General features: G+C 42.9%; 1 protein-coding gene across 3 annotated transcripts in view; it reads left to right on the forward strand.

The window, feature by feature from the left end:
- SGSM2 (small G protein signaling modulator 2) overlaps positions 1–23588 on the forward strand; it is a 278910-nt gene that overhangs the window by 139506 nt on the left and 115816 nt on the right. For all 3 annotated transcript variants that reach the window (XM_033921351.1, XM_033921352.1, XM_033921353.1), the window contains 2 exons: positions 5292–5445; positions 20526–20590. In XM_033921351.1, the coding sequence (XP_033777242.1) occupies positions 5292–5445; positions 20526–20590 (219 nt within the window). The remainder of the gene's footprint in view (positions 1–5291; positions 5446–20525; positions 20591–23588) is intronic.

Genomic DNA, 23588 nt, shown 5'->3' on the forward strand with positions numbered 1-23588 from the left:
AGGCGCTTTCTTACAGAATCACTCCTCTTAAGTGTGCTTAAGCACTCGCATGGGCGCCTAACTTTTAGTTGTGCCTAGTACTGGCCTATTTAATGGACACCACCAAAATAGGTGCCGCTCAACGTGATTCACTAAACAGCACCCAATTTTACTTGAATCACACTGAACAGTGCCTATATCGGTGCCTAACTTTTGGGCGCTTATAGAATTTGCCCTTGAGTGACTTTTCTAATAATAATAATAATAACAGTTTATATACCGCAATACCGTGAAGTTCTATGCGGTTTACAAACGATTACAAGAGGTACAAAATGAGTGACCTGAAGAGAGTAAGAAATAGGTCAAGAAAACAGTTGTTGAGAGTGGAGTGTGGGTCAGTTGTCTAGGTACTTCAGGAATAGGTGTGTTTTTAGGCGCTTCTTGAATTCCTCATAACTGGAGGGCGAGAGCAATTGTTTTAGGTCTTTGCCCCATAATGCTGCTTGATGTGAGAGAAGGTGTTCGTAGTGTTTTTTTAATTTGCAACCTCTGACTGGGAGGAAAACGAAGTTCAGGTGTGAGATTCTCTTGTGTTTGTTGGTGGAGAAGGTGAAAAGGTCTGTTATGTATTTAGGGACTAGACCATATAGTGCTTTGAAGCAGATGCAGGCGAACTTAAACTTTACGCGTGCTTCTGTCGGTAGCCAGTGCAACTGCCGGTAATAAGGAGTTACGTGATCATACTTCTATTATTAATAGATTTTAAAATGTTGAATAGAACAGCAGAATTTTTAGCTTTATGAATTTTGTCTGTATAAAATTTTTTCTTAGACTGATTAATTTTTAATTTGTATATGGCCGCTTGTTCTTTAAAGTTTAGAAGATTCTTCTGAGTCTTAGAATGGCGCCATTTTCGTTCTAGTGCTCGAAGTTGTTTTTTTAAAAGATGTAATTCAGGCGTATACCATGGGTTGGATAATTTTCGTGCTGATATAGATTTTGAGATTATTGGAGCTTTAATATCTAGAAAAGAGGTAAGAGAGGAATTCCAATGTAAAAGGTGATCATCAATCAAGGTTGGCATGTCTTCAATAGATGAAATGTCGAAAAAGGTGTTATGTCAGTATCATCTATGCTAGTAAGATCACGATATGAAATTATTTTAGGTTCAGTTTGCTTTTTATGAGATTTTAAATTAGAAAAGGCTATGATAGTAGAAATAAAATAGTGGTCGGACCAGGGTACTGGATTAATTAATGGAGTGGAACAATTAATATAATGAGAATTGGGGGCAATTCCCCATCCCACCCCTATATATCTACTACCCATGTGCTAAGATATTTGACCATTAGAATAATTAGTCAATGGTTCCCAAATTTTTTTTAAAATTATGAAGATTCCCTTGTTGTAACGCTAACACCTTTTCCATTTTATATATATGACAAACTGAGTTCCACCAAAATGTATAATTTAATTTAGTATAATCCTTCCAATTTTGAGTAATTTGTTGCATGGCGACCCCTGTTAATATTAATAATAACTTGTTATTATTCGCAGAAATCGGACTCTGAGTTCTCATTGCTGTACCAAATAATATAGTGTCATATGAGAGTCCTACATGGTTTTCTAATAATTTATTAATTTGGGGCCAAATTAGTTTCCAAAAAGCATTTACACAGGGACAAAAAAAAAATTAAATGATCTAACGTCCCAACTTCTGTTCTACAATGCCAGCATCTATTGGATCTAGTGCTATCTATCTTTTGTAAACGCGTAGGGGTCCATAAAACTCGATGTAACAAAAACATCCACGTTTGACTCATAGATGCTGACCTTGTAGACCTTAATCTCCAGGACCAAAATCGTGGCCATTGAGACGCAGAAATTGTCTGTCCAATCTCAATACTCCAAATATCCCTAAGTCCAGTTATCTTTTTTTAATTTAAAAATCCATATAACAATTTATACCATTTTGCGGCTTGGTGTCCCAAAAAATCCGCCTGAAAACAGAGAACCTGCAAACTATATTGAGTATTAAGATCTTTCCATTCAGGGAACCCTGCCTGAATAGCCTGCTTCAATTGCATCCATTTAAAATATTGTGTTTTATTTAAGCCAAATTTATGTTGCAATTGAGAAAAACTAAGCAGTAATCCTTCTGAAATGACATCATTCAATGTCCGTATACCTGCAATTATCCATTGTTTCCAGACGATCTTAAATCCGCCAATCTTGATCCTGGAGTTTACCCAAATAGATTGACTTAGTGATTTAGCAATTGGATCTGGTGATAGATTACTAATATATCTTAAGGTCTTCCAAGTATCCAGTAAAATTCTATTATCCTTGTATTTCCTAGGCAATTTTATACTAACTACATGTTCTAAATGTAATGGGAACAGAAGCCGCCATTCTAAATATAACCAATCCGGTACATTCTCCATGAGATCTGGGAGGATCCAATACATACCCTGTGTGAATGCACTTGTAAGTCAGCAAGAGGAGTTTAAACTGTATTCGGAAATGGATGGGGAGCCAATGAAGTGACTTAAGGAGAGGGGTAATGTGAGAATAGCAGCTCTCACAGAATATGAGTCATGCAGCAGCATTTTGAATGGATTGAAGAGGTGAGAGATGGGTGCATGGGATAAACATAATGGGAAACAGTGGGAAACTGACAGGGATAAATGGATAAACATAGTAGGAAACTTACAGGGTTAACGGTCAGTCTAGAAGAGGTATGCAGACAGATTGATAGGCTTAAGAGCGATAAATCCCTGGGACCGAATGGCATCCATCTGAGGGTCATCAAGGAACTGAAAGGGACTATAGCTGAACTACTTCAGCTAATAGCCAATCTGTTGATCAAATCGGGAAAGATTCCAGAGGACTGGAAGGAGACGAATGTTATGCCAATCTTCAAAAAAGGTTCAAGGGGAGACCCGTGAAACTACAGACCAGTGAGTCTGAAATCGGTACCGGGAAAGATGGTAAAGGCGCTGATAAAGGACCGCATTTTTGATCACCTTGACGGACATGGTCTGATGAGGACCAGCCAACACGGTTTCAGCAAAGGCAGATCTTGTTTGATGAACTTGCTGCACTTCTTCGAGGGAGTAAACAAGCAGATAGACAAGGGTGACCCTGTCGACATTGTATATCTGGATTTTCAGGAGGCGTTTGACAAGGTTCCACATGAACGACTACTTTGGAAAATTGCGAGCCATCAAATCGAGGGTGAAATACTCACGTGGATTAAAAACTGGCTGGAGCATAGGAAACAGAGAGTGGGGGTAAATGGACAATACTCGGACTGGAAGAGCATCACCAGTGGGGTGCCGCAGGGCTCGGTGCTTGGACCCGTGCTCTTCAACATCTTTATAATCGATCTGGACATAGGTATGACAAGTGTGGTGATTAAATTTGTGGACAATACTAAGTTATTCAGAGTAGTGAAGACGCAGGGGGATTGAGAAGATCTGCAAAGTGACATAATCAGGCTCGAGGAATGGGCATCAACACGGCAGATGAGGTTCAACGTGGATAAGTGTAAAGTTCTGTGGTTTTTACTATTAATCATTCTCGGCTATTTTTTGCTCCCACCTACTAACTTTAAACTTGTGCAAAAGTTTTTTGCCTATGATGCTTTGGTGGAAGAGTGTGGGTACACCTCTCCGTTTATCTGAGGCTTTTCTTTTGCTTAAGTAATAAGCTAACTTTCTTGACTTGTGTGGTGCTTTTGTTTTGGAGTGATATTTTTGAATCTTTGTACTATACTTCCCTCCATTCCTCCCTGTTTTTTGTAAATGTAAAGTGATGCATGTCGGTAACAAAAATCTCATGCACAAATACAGGATGTCCAGGGCAGTACTTGGAGAAACCTCCCAGGAAAGAGACTTGGGAGTTCTGATTGACAAGTCGATGAAGCCATCCTCGCAATGTGCGGCAGCGGCGAAAAGGGCGAACAGAATGCTAGGAATGATAAAGAAGGGGATCACGAACAGATCGGAGAAGGTTATCATGCCATTATACCGGGCTATGGTGCGCCCTTACCTGGAGTACTGCGTCCAGCACTGGTTGCCGTACATGAAGAAGGACTCGGTACTACTTGAAAGTGTCCAGAGAAGAGCGACTAAGATGGTTACGGGACTGAAGGAGTTGGCCTACAGTGGAAGATTAGAGAAACCTGGCCTTTTCTCCCAAGGTAGGGAGAACAAGAGGGCATTCTAAAATTGAAAAGGGATAGATTCTGTACAAACGTAAGGAAGTTCTTTTTCACCCAGAGAATGGTAGAAAACTGGTACGCTCTTCCGGAATCTCATAGGGGAAAACACCCTCCAGGGATTGAAGACAAAGTTAGACAAGTTTATGCTGAATCAGAACGTACACAGGTAGGGCTAGTCTCAGTTAGGGCACTGAGGGCCGCTGCATGAGCGGACTGCTGGGCACAATGGACCACCGGTCTGACCTAGCAGCGGCAATTCTTATGTTCTTATGTCTTTTATTATAGTGCTACTTGATTGCTTTTCTACAAACTGAGGGAGTAGGAGCAGCTCCCTGGGAAGGAGGTGGAGTTGAAAAGATGATTGACAGTATTCTGCAAGCAATTTGCGGGTTCAGATGCAAAACCCTATGGCTTAGGACCACGAGACACATCTACAAGAAAGAAGATTATTGAGGTAAGAACCTAATCTTTCTTTACATTTTCTGCCACTTGCACTGGTATTCTATATAGGTGTTACTTTTCTTAATAGGATAGGCTTGAAATTGGTAAGAACATAAGAACTGCCATCTCCGGATTAGACCTTCGGTCCATCAAGTCTGGCAATCCGCACACAGTATCTGCTCACCTTTTTATCCTGGGTGCCCCCTTATACTCTCTATGTGGGTATGTATGTATTTAATAAAATATGTGTGTATGAACAGCTTTGCCTACATACTACCCCTAGGAATGCCTACATGTGGACTGTATTAAAGAATGCATGTTTCTGTCTGGACATATGTGCAATTTTTAGAACATGTTTTATGAAATTACCCCTTTATGTGGGTATTCAATGCACAAAAATAGTTCTAAATATGAAAGGTGATTAATATCTACTGCTTATTGTTTTAGCTGTCTCTAAGAATCAGTTTATACTGTTACAACTCAAACTGGTTTTTTTTTTTAAATCATTCTTACCTCTCCATACAAAGGTCCCTCTACCCCAATGACAAACCTAACATATGTCTGTCTTTCCTTGATCAAGAATAAATCTTACATTACATAGAGTGTGTCAAGTAATCACAAGCATCTTTTCTTTTCTTTTTGGAAGATACAGGTGACAGAATAGAAACATGTGGCCTCGGCACTAGTCTCTTGCCATGGCAGCTGGCTGAATACTGTAGCCAGGGTTCCTCATGCCTCTCCTGTTCATCCGGCAGTTCCCCATATGATATACCCACCTGCTGCAGCTGTATACATGACAGGTAATGTTGGAACAAGCAAATTGGGGGGCTAAGACATTATGGGAAAACTTCCTGAATTGCAAAGAAGGGGGAAAGGGAATGGAACTTGATAGACCGCCTTTCTGTGGTTACAATTAGAGGTCTGCACGGGAACGGGGATCGCGGGGATCCCGCGGGTCCCGCGGGGATCCCGCGGGTTCCCCCCCTGGCCCACGGGACTCCCACGGGGACGCCCCCTGGCCCACGGGACTCCCACGGGGATGCCCCCCTGACCCACGGGACTCCCACGGGGACGCCCCCTTGCCCACGGGACTCCCACGGGGATGAAAACAACCTACCTAAATTCTGGCGATGCAAGTCTGGCGTCGCGTCGGGAAATAGCCATGTTGAGCAGTGAGCTCAGCACGTACACAGATGAAAGCCTTGCTTGCTGATTGGTCCGGCGGCCCCGCCCCACCGTGCCGCCGGACCAATCAGCAAGCAAGGCTTTCATCTGTGTACGTGCTGAGCTCACTGCTCAGCATGGCTATTTCCCGACGCGGGCATTAGGCTGTTTTTTTGTCATTTCGGGTGGGGGATGGCAGCGGCAGCAGCAGCCTGAAAAAGAAATCATCCTGGCCGGGTTCGGTGTCATGCTCCGGAGCTTCTACAGCCTTCCTATCTCCCTCTCCCTTCTACCTGCGGCTCTCTTCGGCAACTTAGCAGCAACGATCGACACAAGCTTTTGATGTCGGGGCCTACCCTCTGCGAGTCCCGCTTGTTTCAACTTCCTTTTTCCACAAAGGTGGGACTCGTAGAGGGAAGGCCTCGATGTCGGCAGCTTGTCTTGATCACCGCTGCTGACGAGTTGCTTAAGAGAGCCGCGGAGCAGGGGGGTGTTGCCAGGTGCAGGTAGAAGGGAGAGGGCCAGATGCAGGACTCGTGGGTGAGGGAGGAGAAGAGAGAGGGGAGAGAAACAAAAGGAAATATTTCATACTGGGCTGGGCCGGAGTGGAGAGAGGGTGGAAAGATTCTGGCTACAGGGTGCATTAACAAAGGAAAAAGGGGGAAAGCTGAAAATGGAGATAGTGACACAAAGAAGAGAAAGGGTAAGCAGGACCTTCTGAATAAGGATAGAGATACAGAGGGGACATGAAGAGGAGGTGAAATAGAGACATAGAAGTAATGCTGAAAAAGTGTGTGTGGGGGGGGGGAGATAAAGACATTGAAAGGGCAAATGGTGAATATGGGGTAAAGACAAGGACAGAGACAAATGAAGATTCTGAAAAAGTGGTGAGATAGGGATATAGGTGAGATGGACACAAAGAAGGGTGATGCTGGAAAATAGGTGGAATGGTAATTCTGACAGACACAGAAGGGAAATGCTGGATCAAGGAGAGATGGGGCTCAGGCTGGATGGAATGAGGAGAAATGCCTTGTTGGCCCGGAACTTCCTCTCCTACGTCAGAATTGACGTCAGGGAGCGGAATGCTGGTCAGCGCGACGCTTCTGCAGGGAAAGCTTGGGACAGCGGTGGCTTGGGGACTATTCCCCGATGGCGGTGGCAGCAAACCGAGTGGCTTGGGGGAGGGCACGGAGAAAGAAAGAAAGGGGGCAGACAGAGAGACAGAAAGAAGGGGGAACAGGGAGACAGAAAGAAAAAGTTGGGGGAGAGAATGAGGTCTGGAGGAGAGGAAACATACAGGAGGCTGAAAGAAAGGAAGAAAGATTGGATGCACAGTCAGAAGAAGAAAGTGCAACCAGAGACTCATGAAATCACCAAACAGCAAAGGTAGGAAAAATGATTTTATTTTCAATTTAGTGATCAAAATGTGTCTGTTTTGAGAATTTATATCTGCTGTCTATATTTTGCACTATGGCTCCCTTTTACTAAACCGCAATATTGTTTTTTAGCGCAGGGAGCCTATGAGCATTGAGAGCAGCGCGAGGCATTCAGCGTAACTCCCTGTGCTAAAACCTACTATTGTGGTTTAGTAAAAAGGGAGGGGGTGTATTTGTCTATTTTTGTATTTTGTTACCGAGGTGACATTGCATAGAGTCATCTGCCTTGGGAAATGTATATGGCAGATATCTTTGTTTTGTGTTCAAAAGAAAAGGAAATGCATTTCTGGTTTTATTTCTACAGTGTTGAAGTACTTGTTGGCCCTTGCTGTGACTGGTGGGGATCCCCAAGCACCACCAGCAGAGGACCTCCTCTAGAGATGGTCAGAACTCCCCTCCACCAAGCGCAGCAGTCGCTGGCAGCATCCATGAGCCACTGAGGTGCCAGCATCTGTGACTCAGGGACGCTACTGCTGCCTGCCAAGCTTGGCAAAAGGGACCCCAGGCCAACTGCAAAGGAAGTCCTCAGCTGACAGTTTGTGGGTTCTCATCAGCTGAGTATTTATATTTTATATTTACATTAGAGGTTCTGGTAGAAACCCATTTACAAAGTATGTATTCTTCCCAATTAATATTTCCAAATTAATAGTCTCTTTGCTTATTTGTAAATGGGTCTCTACCAGAGCCTTTAATTCAGTAGCATAATTAAATAAAATAACTATTTCTGAAGTTTATAGGGAAGGATGGTGACGGAGGGGATTCCTCACGGGGACGGGTGGGGACGGAGGGGATTCCTCGCGGGGACGGGTGGGGACGGAGGGATTCCTCACGGGGACGGGTGGGGACGGAGGGATTCCTCACGGGGACGGGTGGGGATGGGTGGGATTTTGGCGGGGACGGGTGGGGACGGGTGGGATTTCTGTCCCCGCGCAACTCTCTAGTTACAATCAAAGCAGTTTACATATTATATGCATATTATATACAGGTATTTATTATTTTTGTACATGAGGCAGTGGAGAATTAAGTGACTTGCCCAGAGTCACAATCCACTCCTGGTTCAGGGATGAGGAAGATAGTCATCCTCCCCCCCCCTGATATTCAGCCGGCAACAGTCAGCATTTTTTTTTTTTTAACATTGATTTGTTGGCTGAATTATGCCCGATTGTCACTGGCTAAATTAGGCACTGATATTCAGTGCTACACCATGTCCATAGATCTGGGTGAGCTGGCCTGTCGGAGCTTATTCAAGCCTGCCTGATATTCAGCTGGGCCCTGTTTGAATATCGGGCTGGGATCACTTAATTTTTTTTATAAAAAACTGCTTCTGATCCCATACCCATAAGACCATAAGAATAGCCTTACTGGGTCAGACCAATGGTCCAGCAAGCCCAGTAGCCCATTCTCAAGGTGGCCAATCCAGGTCACTAGTACCTGGCCAAAACCCAAGGAGTAGCAACATTCCATGCTACCGATCTAGGACAAGCAGAGGCTTCTCCTATGTCTTAATAACAGACTATGAACTTTTCCTCCAGGAATTTGTCCAAACCTTTCTTAAAATTTTCTTTTTTTTCACAAGTTCATAAATCTTTTTCAAGAATTGATTATGTTATGGTTTCAAATTAAATGGTAAAACAGGTGTTACAAGCTTCCATTGATCCAATTATTTTGTCAGATCATGGAGGGGTATGGATTAAATGTAGTTTAGATAAACAAGAAATAAATAGATCAGTTTGGAGATTTGATAATACATTGATTGCAGATTCAGTTTTTCTTGAAGAATTTAAGGAAAAGATATCTGAATTTTTACAAATTAATAATACAGTGGATATTAACGCTGAAATATTGTGGGATGCTTTTAAAACTACTATGAGAGGTCATATTATTTCTTATTCGGTACATACTAGGAAATTATTGGTTAAACAATTCACTGATCTGGAAAATGAAATTAAATTTCTAGAATCTAAATTAATTAATAATTGGCAGAAAGATACTTTACAAGAACTATTAAAAGTAAAAGGGAAATATAATGAGATATCTTCAAGATTGGCGAGGAAAGATTTGTTTTCCCAGCAAACTTTGTATTATGGAAGTTCCAATAAGGCGGGAAGATTACTTGCAAATTATCTTAAAGCAAAAAAAAAGAAGAGTAAAAATAATAGCAATTAAAGATAGTAGTGGAAATTTGCATACTCAGATTAATGATATTTTAAATCAATTTCTTAATTTTTATAAAGATTTATATTCTTCCGAGTCTTATGCTGATAAACTTCAAAGTGGTGTGGAATTTTTAAATTTATTAGTGGGTCCAAAACTTCCTGATCATATAAAAAGAAGATTAGATGAGCCTATATCATTAAAAGAAGTAGAAACTGCATTGAAGTCTCTTAGAGTTGGATCCGCTCCAGGTGGGGATGGTTTTACAGTAGAATTTTATAAAACATTTCAAAATTTGTTACTCCCTCATTTATTAAATTTATATATATATACACACAAGACAGCAAAGGATAAAGAAGCAGGCTTCGGGGACAAGAAAGAGGCCCAAGGGAGGCTAACAGACCCACCAATACAAAAAGCGGCAGAAGAAGTAGACAGGAAAGAGCCAAACACAGGAGAGAGCACAGAGCCCGCACACATAAGAACATAAGACAAGGGAGAGGACATCTAGTGGACTCCGAAGAAAGAGAAATGGAAGCAGCAGGAACCCGGAGGAGCTTCCCAGTGTACTGCACAGAGTGTCATATGTATGACTACCTTCCCTCGGGAAGGCAGGCATACATATGCAGTCGGTGTCAGGAACTGGAAAGCCTGAAGAAGGAAGTTGGTAGACTGCAGTGCAGGGTTCAAGAGCTGGAGGGACTCCACATCTCAGAAGCACCTTTCAAGACAACTGAGGACCCCGCAGGAGAAAGCCACATCGAGGAGCAAGTAAGGGAGCTCGAAAGATTCATCGAGGAGGCCTACAGGCAGGCAAAAGAGCAGGATCATCAGCAGCACTGGAGCGAGGAAGCTACAGCTACACAAGATGGAGGACATGGGCCAACAGATGGAAGACAGGGGCCAACAGACGCCGAGGATGAAGGATCGCATGGAAGAGTCGTGCAAGCAGAGACGACGAAGACTGGCGGGTGCCCCGAAAGAGAAGAGCTAAACCACACCGAGGATACAGACTTGAGACCTGTGAGGAAGCTGAAGAAGGGGAAATCTGCAGTCGTCGTGGGAGACTCAATCATGAGAGAAGTGGACAGTCACGTAGCAGGAGGGAGAGAGGATCGGCTAGTGACCTGTCTCCCAGGAGCAAGAACGAAGGACATCACCGACAGAGTTGAGAGGATCCTAGACGGAGCAGAAACAGAAGAGACAGCAGTGATAATCCACGTGGGAACAAATGATGTCAACAGGAGAAATTACAGCAGGACTACGCTAATTGAACAGTTCAAGATCCTGGGAAGGAAACTGAAGCTGAGGACACAGAAGATAGCATTCTCAGAGATTTTGCCAGTACCGAGGGCAGACGTGAAGAGGCAGTCCGAGCTACAAGCAATAAACGCATGGTTGAGGAGATGGTGCGAAGAAGAAGGATTCCTTTTTATAAGGAACTGGACAACTTTTTGGGGGAAGAACAAGCTCTTCAGGAGGGACGGACTACACCTGAGCAAGGCAGGAATGAGACTGCTAGCAAACAACGTCAAGAGAGGAATTGAGCAGGCTTTAAACTGAGAAAAAGGGGAAAGCCGATAGTTGACCTGACGTCGACGGTTCGGACAAGAGTATCCAAAGAAGATACTGAGAGGGAAAAATGCTGGGAACAGGCAAGAGACGAACAACAGAAGCTGTTGACCAACAAAAAGGACAATCAGATAAAATTAGAGGAACAGGAGAGATCAGGAAATCAGGATGCAGACGAAAAAGATACACCAAAAAATAAGGAACAAAGGAACAGAAAAGATACACCAAAAAATAAGGAAGAAGGGAACAGAAATGAGGGACCGACAGCCCAAATAGGGGATGGTATGGGGAGCAAAACACATGTAAAACCAGCAGAGAAAAGAAAAGACCAGGACTTAAATTGCTTGTACGCTAATGCAAGGAGCCTAAAGTCCAAAATAGGAGAATTAGAAGCCATAGCCATAAAAGAAAACCTAGACATCATTGGAATCACGGAAACATGGTGGAACGAGGATAACCAATGGGACGTAGTGCTGCCAGGGTACAAACTCTATAGAAGAGACAGGACCAACAAGAAGGGTGGAGGAATAGCACTATACATAAAAGACACCATTCCCTCGTCCGGAGTGGATATAGAACCAAAGGCGGAAGGACTGGAGTCAATATGGGTCAAATTACCAGGAAAAGGTGGCCTTGACATAAGATTGGGTCTATACTATCGTCCACCTGGACAAACGGAAGCAAACGACAAAGATCTGGCGGCAGAATTGAGGCGGGAAGGCAACAACAGGAATGTGACAGTAATGGGAGATTTCAACTACCCCGGGATAAACTGGAGTATTGGAAACTCAAACTGTGCGAGGGAAACAGAATTCTTAGAGGCTGTGAGGGACTGCTTTATGGATCAGCTTGTCAAGGAACCAACAAGAGGAGATGCCACTCTTGACCTAATCCTCAACGGATTAGGGGGACCTGCAAAAGAAGTGGAAGTAGTAGGGCCACTAGGAAACAGTGATCACAACATGATCCAGTACAAATTAGGAGTAAGTACAACAAAAGGGAAAAGAACCACAGTGACAACGCTCAACTTCAAGAAAGGGAACTATGATGCTATGAGAGCAATGGTAAGAAAAAAACTTAGAAACAGCTCAAGGAAAACAGAAACTGTAGAGCAAGCCTGGTCTCTATTCAAGGGCACAGTGCAAGAAGCACAACATATGTACATCCCCATATTTAGAAAAGGGTGCAAAAAAAACCGAACAAAAGACCCCGCATGGATAAACAATGAGGTGAAGAAAGCGATAGGAGACAAAAAATAATCATTCCGGAAATGAAAAAAGGACCAGACTGGGGAAAACTGGGATGAACACAGGAAAGGCCAAAGAGAATGTCACCAAGTGGTTAGGAGAGCGAAAAGAGAATACGAAGAGAGACTGGCCAGGGAGGCAAAAAACTTCAAATCATTCTTCAGATATGTTAAGGGGAAGAAACCGGCGAGGGAGGAAGTAGGACCGTTGGATGATGGAGATAAAAAGGGAGTGATAAAGGAGCAAAAAGAGGTAGCTGACAGGTTAAACAAATTCTTCTCGTCAGTCTTCACAAGCGAGGACACATCCAATGTACCGGAACCCAACGTGATCTTCCATGGTGATCAAGAAGAAAAACTGTCGGCAATAGAGGTGAGCCATGAGGATGTCCTCCAACAGATAGATAGATTGAAAAGCGACAAATCACCAGGCCCAGACGGAATCCACCCTAGGGTACTAAAAGAACTAAGAAATGAGATAGCGGAAATACTCCAACGAGTTTGCAACCTATCCTTGAAAACTGGAGAGATACCGGAGGACTGGAAGATAGCAAATGTTACACCTATCTTTAAAAAGGGGTCAAGAGGAGACCCGGGAAACTATAGGCCGGTAAGTTTGACATCGGTTCCAGGCAAGATGGTAGAAGCACTGATAAAGGACAGCATCTGTGAGCACATCGAAAAAAATGGGCTGATGAAAGCGAGCCAACATGGCTTCTGCAAGGGAAGATCGTGCCAAACAAACTTACTGCACTTCTTCGAGGGGGTAAACAGCCATTTGGACAAAGGGGAACCTGTAGACATCATCTACCTTGACTTCCAAAAGGCCTTTGACAAGGTACCCCATGAGCGGTTACTTAGGAAGCTGTGGAACCACGGGGTGGAAGGGGACGTACACAGATGGGTCAAACACTGGTTGGCAGGCAGGAGACAGAGGGTTGGAGTGAAGGGTCACTACTCGGGCTGGAGAAAAGTCACGAGTGGAGTTCCGCAGGGGTCTGTACTTGGACCGCTGCTGTTCAATGTATTTATTAATGACCTGGAAACGGGGACGAAATGTGAAGTTATAAAATTTGCGGATGACACTAAACTCTGTAGAAGGGTCAGAACTACGGAAGAGTGTGAGGCCCTACAAAGAGACCTAAGCAAACTGGAGGAGTGGGCAAATAAATGGCAGATGAAATTCAATGTAGGGAAATGCAAGGTCATGCATATAGGGAGAAAGAACCCGATGTTCAGCTACCAAATGGGGGGATTAGTATTAGAGGGAAGTAACCTTGAAAGAGATTTGGGTGTACTGGTGGATACAACAATGAAGTCAACGGCGCAATGCGCAGCAGCCGCGAAGAAGGCGAACAGAATGTTGGGTATTATTAAAAATGGTATTACGACCAGAACGAAAGAAGTCATCCTGCTGTTGTATCGGGCAATGGTGCGCCCGCACCTGGAGTACTGTGTTCAGTATTGGTCACCGCATCTTAAGAAGGATATGGCAATACTTGAGAGGGTCCAGAGGAGAGCGACACGAATGATTAAGGGCATGGAAAACCTTTCATACACTGAAAGATTGGAGAAGCTGGAGCTCTTCTCCCTGGAAAAGCGGAGACTCAGAGGAGACATGATAGAGACCTACAAGATCATGAAGGGCATAGAGAAAGTGGAGAGAGACAGATTCTTCAAACTTTCAAAACATAAAAGAACAAGAGGGCATTCGGAAAAATTAGAAGGGGATAGATTCAAAACAAATGCTAGGAAGTTTTTCTTTACTCAGCGGGTGGTAGACACCTGGAATGCGCTTCCAGAGGATGTAATAGGGCAGAGTACGGTACTGGAGTTTAAGAAAGGATTGGACAATTTCCTGTTGGAAAAGGGGATAGAGGGGTATAGATAGAGGATTATTACGCAGGTTCTGGACCTGTTGGGCCGCCGCGTGAGCGGACTGCTGGGCACGATGGACCTCAGGTCTGACCCGGCAGAGGCATTGCTTATGTGCTTATGTGCTTATATCAATTTCAACTAAATAAAGGTTGTATTACAGGTACTATGGCAGAGTCTTTAACTATTGTTTTACCTAAGCCAAATAGAGATCCTACTTCGGTATCAAACTATAGGCCGATATCTTTAATTAATGTAGATGGAAAGTTACTGGCTAAAACTTTGGCTATGAGATTGGCTAAGGCTCTCCCTTATATAATTGATGTACATCAAACTGGATTCATTGCGAATAGACATTCTTCCAGTAACACAAGATTGACATTCCACACTTTAAATTTAACTAAAAATATGAATGAACCGGCTTTTGCCATATCTTTAGATGCAGAAAAAGCATTTGACAGAGTGGAATGGGATTTCATGTATCAAGCTTTGGAATGGTTTGGTATAGGTTCAGGATTTATTCAAATGGTTCAGACTTTGTATAGCTCCCCTATGGCAAGATTATATATCAATAATAAAATGTCAGATCTTTTTCATTTACATAGGGGAGTTAGACAGGGTTGTCCACTATCTCCTTTGCTTTTTGATATAGTATTAGAACCCCTATTGTTAGCTATTAATCAAGCAAAGGGGATACAGGGTATTCCTCGTAATGATTGGGAATATAAGTTTTCTGCTTATGCAGACAATATTTTATTATATTTGAGAAATCCTGTTTCCTCCATTCCTTGTTTGTTAGATTTGATAGACACATTCGGTAAATTTTCAGGATATAAAATAAATTGGAATAAGTCTGAACTTCTTCCACTCAATGTGCATTGTTTAAAAAGTATGTTTGAGTCCTTTTCTTTTGTTTGGAAGGAAGATGTTTTAAAATATTTAGGAATATGGATTAAAAATACAGTAGATGAGACTGTAAAAGAAAATGAAAAAAGGCTGTTAAAAAAGGTTACGGAATTATGTGAGCATTGGAATCCATTACATTTATCTTGGTGGGGGAGAGTCCAAACGGTTAAAATGATGATTTTACCTGTAGTTTGCTATAAAATGGGTATGATACCAGTATTTTTTCATGGGTCTTTTTATAAAAAGTTGAACTCGATTATTATAAAATTTATTTGGCTTGGTAAAACTCCTAGAATTGCTATAGCATCTTTGCAAAGACCAATTAGGGAGGGTGGGGTAAATTTTCCAAACTTTTATAGGTACCATCAAGCCTATATTTTACGTCAAGGTATGTATTGGGTCCTCCCGGATCTCATTGAATATACTCCTGATTGGTTATATTTGGAATGGCGACTCATGTTTCCTTTACATCTTTCTCATGTGCTCAGTATCAAGATGCCCAGATTATACAAAGAAAATAGAATTCTAATGGATACTTGGAAAACATTACGATTTGTCAGTAATTTAACAGCAATTACTATTAATAACTCAACAAATCAATCCATATGGCTAAACTCTAAGATTCAAATTGGCGGTTTCTAGATCGTCTGGAAACATTGGATAATTGCAGGCATCAGAACTTTAAGTGATGTAATTACTAATGGTAAGCTGCTGGATTTTACACAATTGCAACATAAATTTGGGCTTCACAAATCACAATATTTTCGATGGTTGCAATTGAAGCAGGCCATTCAGGCAGGGTTCCCTGAATGGAAAAATTTGAATATTCAACCTAGCATAGAATTTTTATGTTTTCAGACGGACTTTCTGGGACATCAGGCCGCACACTGGTATAAAACTATTAGTGAATTGGTTAAAAAAAAAGCCTAAAAATACTCTTAGGGATATTTGGAGCATTGAGATTAAGCATGATATTTCAGCATCTCAATGGCCACAAATTTGGTCTTGGAGAATGAGACTTACGCCGAGGATACGGACTTAAGACCCCCGAGGAACCTCCAACTAAAGAAGATTGGGATTATAGTTGGAGATTCTATAATAAGAAATGTGGACAGCCACATTGCAGGAGGAAGAGAAGATAGAATGGTTACCTGCCTGCCTGGAGCAAGAGTGAAGGATGTGGCCAGCAGGATCACCAGGATTTTAGATGGAGCAGGAGGAAAGGATACGGCTGTGCTTATCCACGTAGGAACCAACGATGTATGCGGATGGAAGTATGACAGGGAAGATATGAAAGACCAGCTTCGCTCACTGGGAAGGAAGTTGAAGGTCAGGGAGGTGAAGGTGGCTTTCTCGGAAATTCTTCCGGTACCGAGAGCGGATGAAAGGAGACAGGATGAACTGAGAGCGGTGAACGCTTGGATGAGGCGTTGGTGCGAGGAAGAGGGTTTCGACTTCGTGCGAAATTGGACAACTTTCTGGGGAAAAAGCAGGTTCTATAGAAAGGACGGACTACACCTCGCAAAGCAGGGAGCGAGGGTCCTGGCTGAGAATATAAAGAAGTCCATTGAGAAGGCTTTAAACTAAAGTTCCGGGGAGAGCCGACAGTTGACAACCGGTCGATGGCACGGACACCAGGATATCCTGTTGAGGTAACTCCAAGCAATCACACTGATATAGGGCAAGAACCAGAAGATACTTCAAGAGCCGAAGAAGAAGATCAAATGGATACAAAAAAGGATGTGAGAGCCTGTAAATCCAGTAAATTAGTGCATTTTAAATGTATGTACACGAATGCCAGAAGCTTAGGAAGCAAAATGGGCGAGCTGGAAGAATTAGCAAGAAGAGAACAACTCGATATCATAGGAATAACAGAAACATGGTGGAATGAAGAGAATGAATGGGACACGGCATTGAAAGGATATAGACTATATAGAAGAGATAGGTTTGGACAAAAAGGGGGGGGTATTGCCCTGTATGTCCAAGAAGACATAGAGTCGGTTAGTGAAGGAGATACAGAAGTAAATGGTAAACTAGAGTCACTCTGGATAAAGATTCCTGGACGAAAGGAAGCAGACACACGAATTGGTCTTTATTATCGACCCCCGGGACAGACCGAGGAAAAAGACATTGAAATGATGGAGGAAATTACTCAGAGAAGTAAATCGGGAAATACAACGATCATGGGGGACTTCAACTTTCCGGGGATCAACTGGAAATTGGCAACGTCAAACTGCGGCAGGGAGTTAAAATTCCTTGAAATGTTAGGTGATTGCTTCCTTGAACAAATGGTAAGAGATCCGACAAGAGGAAATGAAATCCTGGACTTGGTCATAAATGGCATTGCTGGAGGGGCAGCAGATGTAGAAGTTACGGCCCCTCTAGGGACAAGTGATCACAATATGATCAATTTTACCATTGGCATCGGAAAAGAGAAACCAATCAAGACTAAAACCACGTCCTTCAACTACAAAAAAGGAAATTACGACAGCATGAGAACTTTGGTTAGAAAACGGCTAAAGAAGGGCATAGCAGACATCCAAACAGTTGAACAAGCATGGTCTCTACTGAAAAACACCATCATAGAAGCACAGAATCTATGCTCCGGATCCCTCAGTGATTTCTGGCTTCTCAGTGGTCGTAGGCTCTCAACCTACTCTCCCAGCACATTACAGTTACATCTTCTCTACAGCAATCTCTTTAGTGGTGGACACTCTTTCCGGAGGATTGCTGTTCCACATGCCCCCTCATCAGAAGGTTCTCACAACGGATTTGTGAACCTATGCTTGGGAAGCTCATCTTGATGTCCTACGCACTCAAGGCCTTTGTTCCACCAGAGATCATTGCCATCATATAAATCTGTTGGAACTCAGAGTGATTTTCAATGCCCTCAAGGCTTTTCAGCATCTTATACAAGATCAAGTTCTCCTTGTCCATAAGGACAATCAAGTAGCAATGTACTATGTAAACAAGCAAGGAGGAACAGGGTCTCTCCTTCTTTGTCAAGAAACTTAAAAGATTTGGAATTGGGCAATTCATCACAACAACTTTCTGAAAGCTGTTTACTTTCAGGGAGAACAGAATGCTTTATCGGACAAACTAAGCCGCATTCTTCAACCTCACGAATGGAGACTGAACTCAGCAACTCTCCATCCCTTCTTCTTTCAAAGGGGAATGCCTCAAGTAGACCTGTTTGTGTCTCCCCCACAACCACAAGCTACCCTGCTTTTGCTCCAAACTCTATTCACCTCATAGTCTAGAAGCAGATGCTTTCTTCTGGATTGGACGCACAAGTTCCTTTATGCATTTCCACCCTTTCCTTTTGTTCTCAAAACACTTGTAAAGCTCAAACAGCCACCATGATTCTGATAGCTCCTTGGTGGCCCAGACAACCATGGTTCTCCCTTCTACTTCAACTCAGCATCAAGGAGCCAATACCTCTGTCAATATTTCCATCTCTTCCTACGCAGAGTCACGGTTCTCTTCTATACACCAACCTGCAGTTTTTTACACCTTACAGCTTGGTACCTCTCGGGCTGACTTCATCTGATCTACAATTCTCTTAGTCTGTCAGAGAGATGCTTCCAAAAAACCAGCCACACAGCAGTGTTATACTCAAAAATGGACTTGGTTTTCTGCCCGGTGTATTCTTCATCATCAGGAACCAAAATCCACCTCTCTGCTTTAGTTTTGGATTACCTTCTGCATTTGTGGCACTCTGGCCTCAAGTCCACTTCCATTAGAGTCCATCTCAGTTCAATTGCTTCTTTTCATATATCAGTGGATGGAAAACCTCTTGCTGCTCATCCTGTGGTTTCCAGATTTATAAAAGGTCTTTTCAATGTCAAACCACCTCCAGTAGTTTGGGATCTTAATGTGGTGCTTGCTAGTCTGATGAAGCCTCCATTTGAACCAATGTCTTCGGCTCATCTGAAATACCTTACTTGGAAAGTGGTTTCTTCATTTCTCTTTATAGGGCGATGGTCAGACCACACTTAGAATACTGCGTCCAACATTGGTCTCCATACCTAAAGAAGGATATAAAAATGCTCGAGAGGGTGCAGAGACGAGCAACAAAGCTAATAAAGGGCATGGAGAACTTGGAATACGAGGAACGACTTAAGAGACTGGGATTGTTCTCCCTTGAGAAGAAGAGACTGCGAGGGGATATGATCGAGATTTTCAAAATACTGAAAGGAATCGACAAAATAGAGCAGGAAAAAACATTATTTACAATGTCCAATGTAACACGGACAAGAGGACATGGACTGAAGCTTCATGGACAAGTTCAGAACAAATATTAGGAAGTTCTGCTTCACGCAACGAGTGGTGGACACCTGGAATGCTCTCCCTGAAGAGGTAATTGTGGAATCCACCGTTCTAGGATTTAAGGATAAATTAGATGCACTTCTCTTTATGAGAAGCTCAGAGTGATATGGAGACTAAAACTATGCCAGGGTACACCTGGCGGGGCCTCCGCGTGTGTGGATCGCCGGACTTGATGGACCTAGGGTCTGTTCCGGGGATGGCACTTCTTATGTTTTCTAAATTCAGCTCGCAGTCAGTGAACTTCAAGCATTCGTGGCAGATCCACCATTTACAATACTCCATCATGACAAGGTGGTGCTTCACACTCATCCAAAGTTCTTACCGAAAGTTGTCACTGAGTTTAATCTCAATCAATCCATTGTTCTTCCAATATTTTTTCCCAACCCTTATTCTCATCTTGGAGAAATGGCTCTTCATGCTCTGGACTGCAAAAGAGCATTAGCCTACTATTTGCGGTTAGCATAGCTGGGTTTAAAAAAAGGTTTAGACAAGTTTCTGAAGGAAAAGTCCATAATCTGCTATTGAGTGGAAGAAGCCACTGCTTGCCATGGGATCAGTAGCATAGAATATTGCTATTATTTGGGTACTTGTGACCTGCATTGCCCACTGTTGGAAACAGGAAACTGGGCTTAATGGACCATTGGTCTGACCCAGTATGGCTATTCTTATTTTCAAAACACCACAGTAATTATAGAAAAGAAACTCATGATGTTAAAAGGAATTGCAGCCTTCTTTGTTAATGTTTGTTTAAACCACTATTCTTACCAGTGTTCTTTTTTTTTTTTTTAATTCTTTATTCATTTTCAAATCCATCAACAAGTGCATACTAATCGATCAAACAGAAAATTTTTAACAAATCACTTGACAATCTTATTTATATTCTTTAAAACATATATCTATAAAAGAAACCCCCCACCCCCCATTTATTAATAATAACATATTTGTCAATTATTATCTTTCCACTCCCACCCCCCCTATTTCTTATCTAATATCTAGGTGTTTAAGATGTCTGATCATTAGAATAAATAATCAATGGCCCCCAAATCTTTTTAAACTTATTATAATTCCCCTATTGCATGGCAAACACCCTTTCCATTTTATAAATATGACATTCTGAGTTCCACCAAAAAGTATAATTAAGCTTCTTTTAATAAAGCTTTAGGGGATTCATCATAAAATATAATCCATTGTTTTGCAGAGCACCACTGAAAATGCTGTGTGAAAACATGAAGAGACAGATTGTTTCAAGAGCATTTTATGGATGTAAGTTATTGTTTTCTTATCATGTTTATTTTTTTTATGATAAAACTAAATTATTTACCCCACTGATGGTGATATTAGGTACTGTTACAAGTCTTGGCCATGAAGTAATTCTGATGTAAGAAGAATCCTTGCTAGAACCAGATATATCCTTGTTTGCTCTGAATTAGAGAATGACACGGGGAAAAATTCTGTCCCCGTCACTGCCCCGTTCCCAGACCACCATCCCCTTCACCGCCCCGTCCCTGCCGTCCTCTTCACCGCCCCGTCCCTGTCTTCAGCGTCTTCTCCTCTCTATCCCCCCACCCCCAGCACACTTCACGCGGTCCAGCAGCTCCCTCCCGCCAGCCAGCCATGCATTTCTCTCCCTCCCTCCCTCTTACCTTCTCTTGTGGCGAAACTGGCAATTTGTATAATGCTATGCGCTGTATTACATCCGAAGCCTTGAAGTCGCGTCGGGTTGCCTGCTAGAGAAGTCTCCTCCGATGCAACCGGAAACAGGAGGTTGCGTCAGAGGAGATTTTTCCAGCAGGCAACGCGACGCAACTTAGAAACATAGAAAGATGACGGCAGAAAAGGGCTATAGTCCATCAAGTCTGCCCACTCTACTGTCCCACCCCATTAAGTCAGAGTGCTGCTCAACCCACGTAGAGATCCCACGTGGATGTCCCATTTATTCTTGAAGTCGAGTACGCTAGTGGCCTTGATCACCTGCACCGGTAGTTTGTTCCAGTGATCCACCACCCTTTCTGTAAAGAAATACTTCCTGGTGTCACCACCAAATCTCCCTCCTCTGAGTTTGAGCGGGTGCTCCCTTGTGACTGAAGGTCCCTTAGGAAAGAATATGTCGTTTTCCACCTCGACACGACCTGTGACGTACTTAAATGTCTCAATCATGTCACTTCTCTCCCTGCGCTCCTCTAGAGAGTAGAGCTGCAACTTGCCCAGTCTTTCCTCGTATGAGAGACCCTTGAGTCCGGAGACCATCCTAGTGGCCATTCGCTGGACTGACTCAGCTTGAAGTACATCTTTACGGTAATGTGGCCTCCAGAATTGCACACAGTACTCCAGATGAGGTCTCACCATGGTTCTGTACAGTGGCATTATGACTTCAGGTTCAAGGCTCTGGCTGTAATACAGCTCATAGCCTTAAGAAATCGCCAGTTTCAACAAGAAAAGGTAAGGGAAAAGGAGGAAGGGAGGGAGATGCATGGCCGGCGGGAGGGAGATGCATGGCCTGCGGGAGAGAGGGAGCTGCCGAATCAAAAGCTCGTTCACCGCGCGTGCTAACCATTCACCGCTCCATGGGGCGGTGAATGGCCTTGTCCCCGATCTTGTGGTTATCTTTTTTTTTTGAGCACCGTTTAGGCGAGTTACCGCAGGTAACAACCACCGTGTCATTCTCTACTCTGAATACCTGCATGGACAGATTACCTGCTCAGCTGGACACAAATTAAAGTTTAAAACATAAAGGCCTTCGCAATTAGGCATTATCCACCCAAGTGTCTCTCTCCAAGCCAAACTAAACTAAACTAAACTAAACCTTAAGTTTGTATACCGCATAATCTCCATAAAGATAGAGCTCGACACGGTTTACAGGTAATTCAATAAATGAGGGAAGGACATAATAAGAAATTAGAGGTTATGAAGAGGATAGCTAGCTTTACATTTTAAATAGATAGCTTTACGTTTTAGAGTCATAAGAACATAAGCAATGCCTCCGCTGGGTCAGACCCGAGGTCCATTGTGCCCAGCAGTCCGCTCACGCGGCGGCCCAACAGGTCCAGGACCTGTGCAGTAATCCTCTATTTATACCCTTCTATCCCCTTTTCCAGGAGAAAACTGTCCAATCCTTTCTTAAACCCCAGTACCGTACTCTGCCTATTACGTCCTCTTGAAGTGCATTCCAGGTGTCCACCACACGTTGGGTAAAGAAGAACTTCCTAGCATTTGTTTTGAATCTGTCCCCTTTCAAATTTTCCGAATGCCCTCTTGTTCTTTTATTTTTTGAAAGTTTGTCCAGTGCTAATAATACAAGAGAAGTCAACCTCCTCCAGGATACTACTCAAGGACTTACTCAGCATGAGCAGAGTTGGAATACTTTAACAGGATCTAAGACTAAGGCTCAACCATCTAAGCCTCCTTAAATATCTTTTTATTCCTATAAGAGATGATATCCAGCAACATCCTCTTCTAAGTCTCCGCCACAGAAGAAGCAGAAACAACAGAGATCTCAGAAGTCCCAGTCTTCAGTTCCTCAGAAACCAGTCTAGTCTTTTTGACATGGTTTTAGAGAGCATAGCCAAAATTCCTCCTTCTCAGCCTCTTCCCCAACCCACTGGAGGTCAACTTCTCTTGTATCATAAGCACTGGACTTTAATCACTATAGACACCTAGCTCCACAAGGTCATCAAGAAGTTTATCTCTCCAAATTATCACCATTCCTCCAGACCACCCTCCAAGAGAGTCCTCTTTCACATTACAACAGATATCCCTTCTTTTTCAGGAAATCAAAACTCTACTTCACCTAAATGCCATAGATGTAGTTCCCCCTTCTCAGAAAAATCAAGGGTTCTGCTCCAGGTATTTCTTAATTCCAAAGAAAACGGGAAGTCTTCTTCCAATTCTCAACCTCTGAGCTTTAAACAAATATCTAGTCAAAGAAAAGTTTTTCATGCTATCTCTAGGGACCCTTATCCACTTATAGAACAAAATGATTGGCTGTGCTCTCAAAGAGGCCTATACATCCTGATCACAGAATGTTTCTGTGTTTTCGGATAGCTCATCAACCCAGTACAGGTACCTAGTGGTTAGTAGCAACAACCCTACTTACCAACGGGTTTCAAGTATTTCCATATCTGGACGATTGGCTGATAAAAGCTCCATCTCCTCAAGCAGTGCACTTGACAACATAGATGCCGATAACTTTTCTCCAGCTTCTAGGGTTCAAAGTCAACTTCACCAAGTCACAACTTCAACCCTCTCAAGTGCTGCAATTCAT

Source organism: Geotrypetes seraphini, chromosome 15 (assembly GCF_902459505.1).
Source record: "Geotrypetes seraphini chromosome 15, aGeoSer1.1, whole genome shotgun sequence".
Lineage (NCBI taxonomy): Eukaryota > Metazoa > Chordata > Amphibia > Gymnophiona > Dermophiidae > Geotrypetes > Geotrypetes seraphini.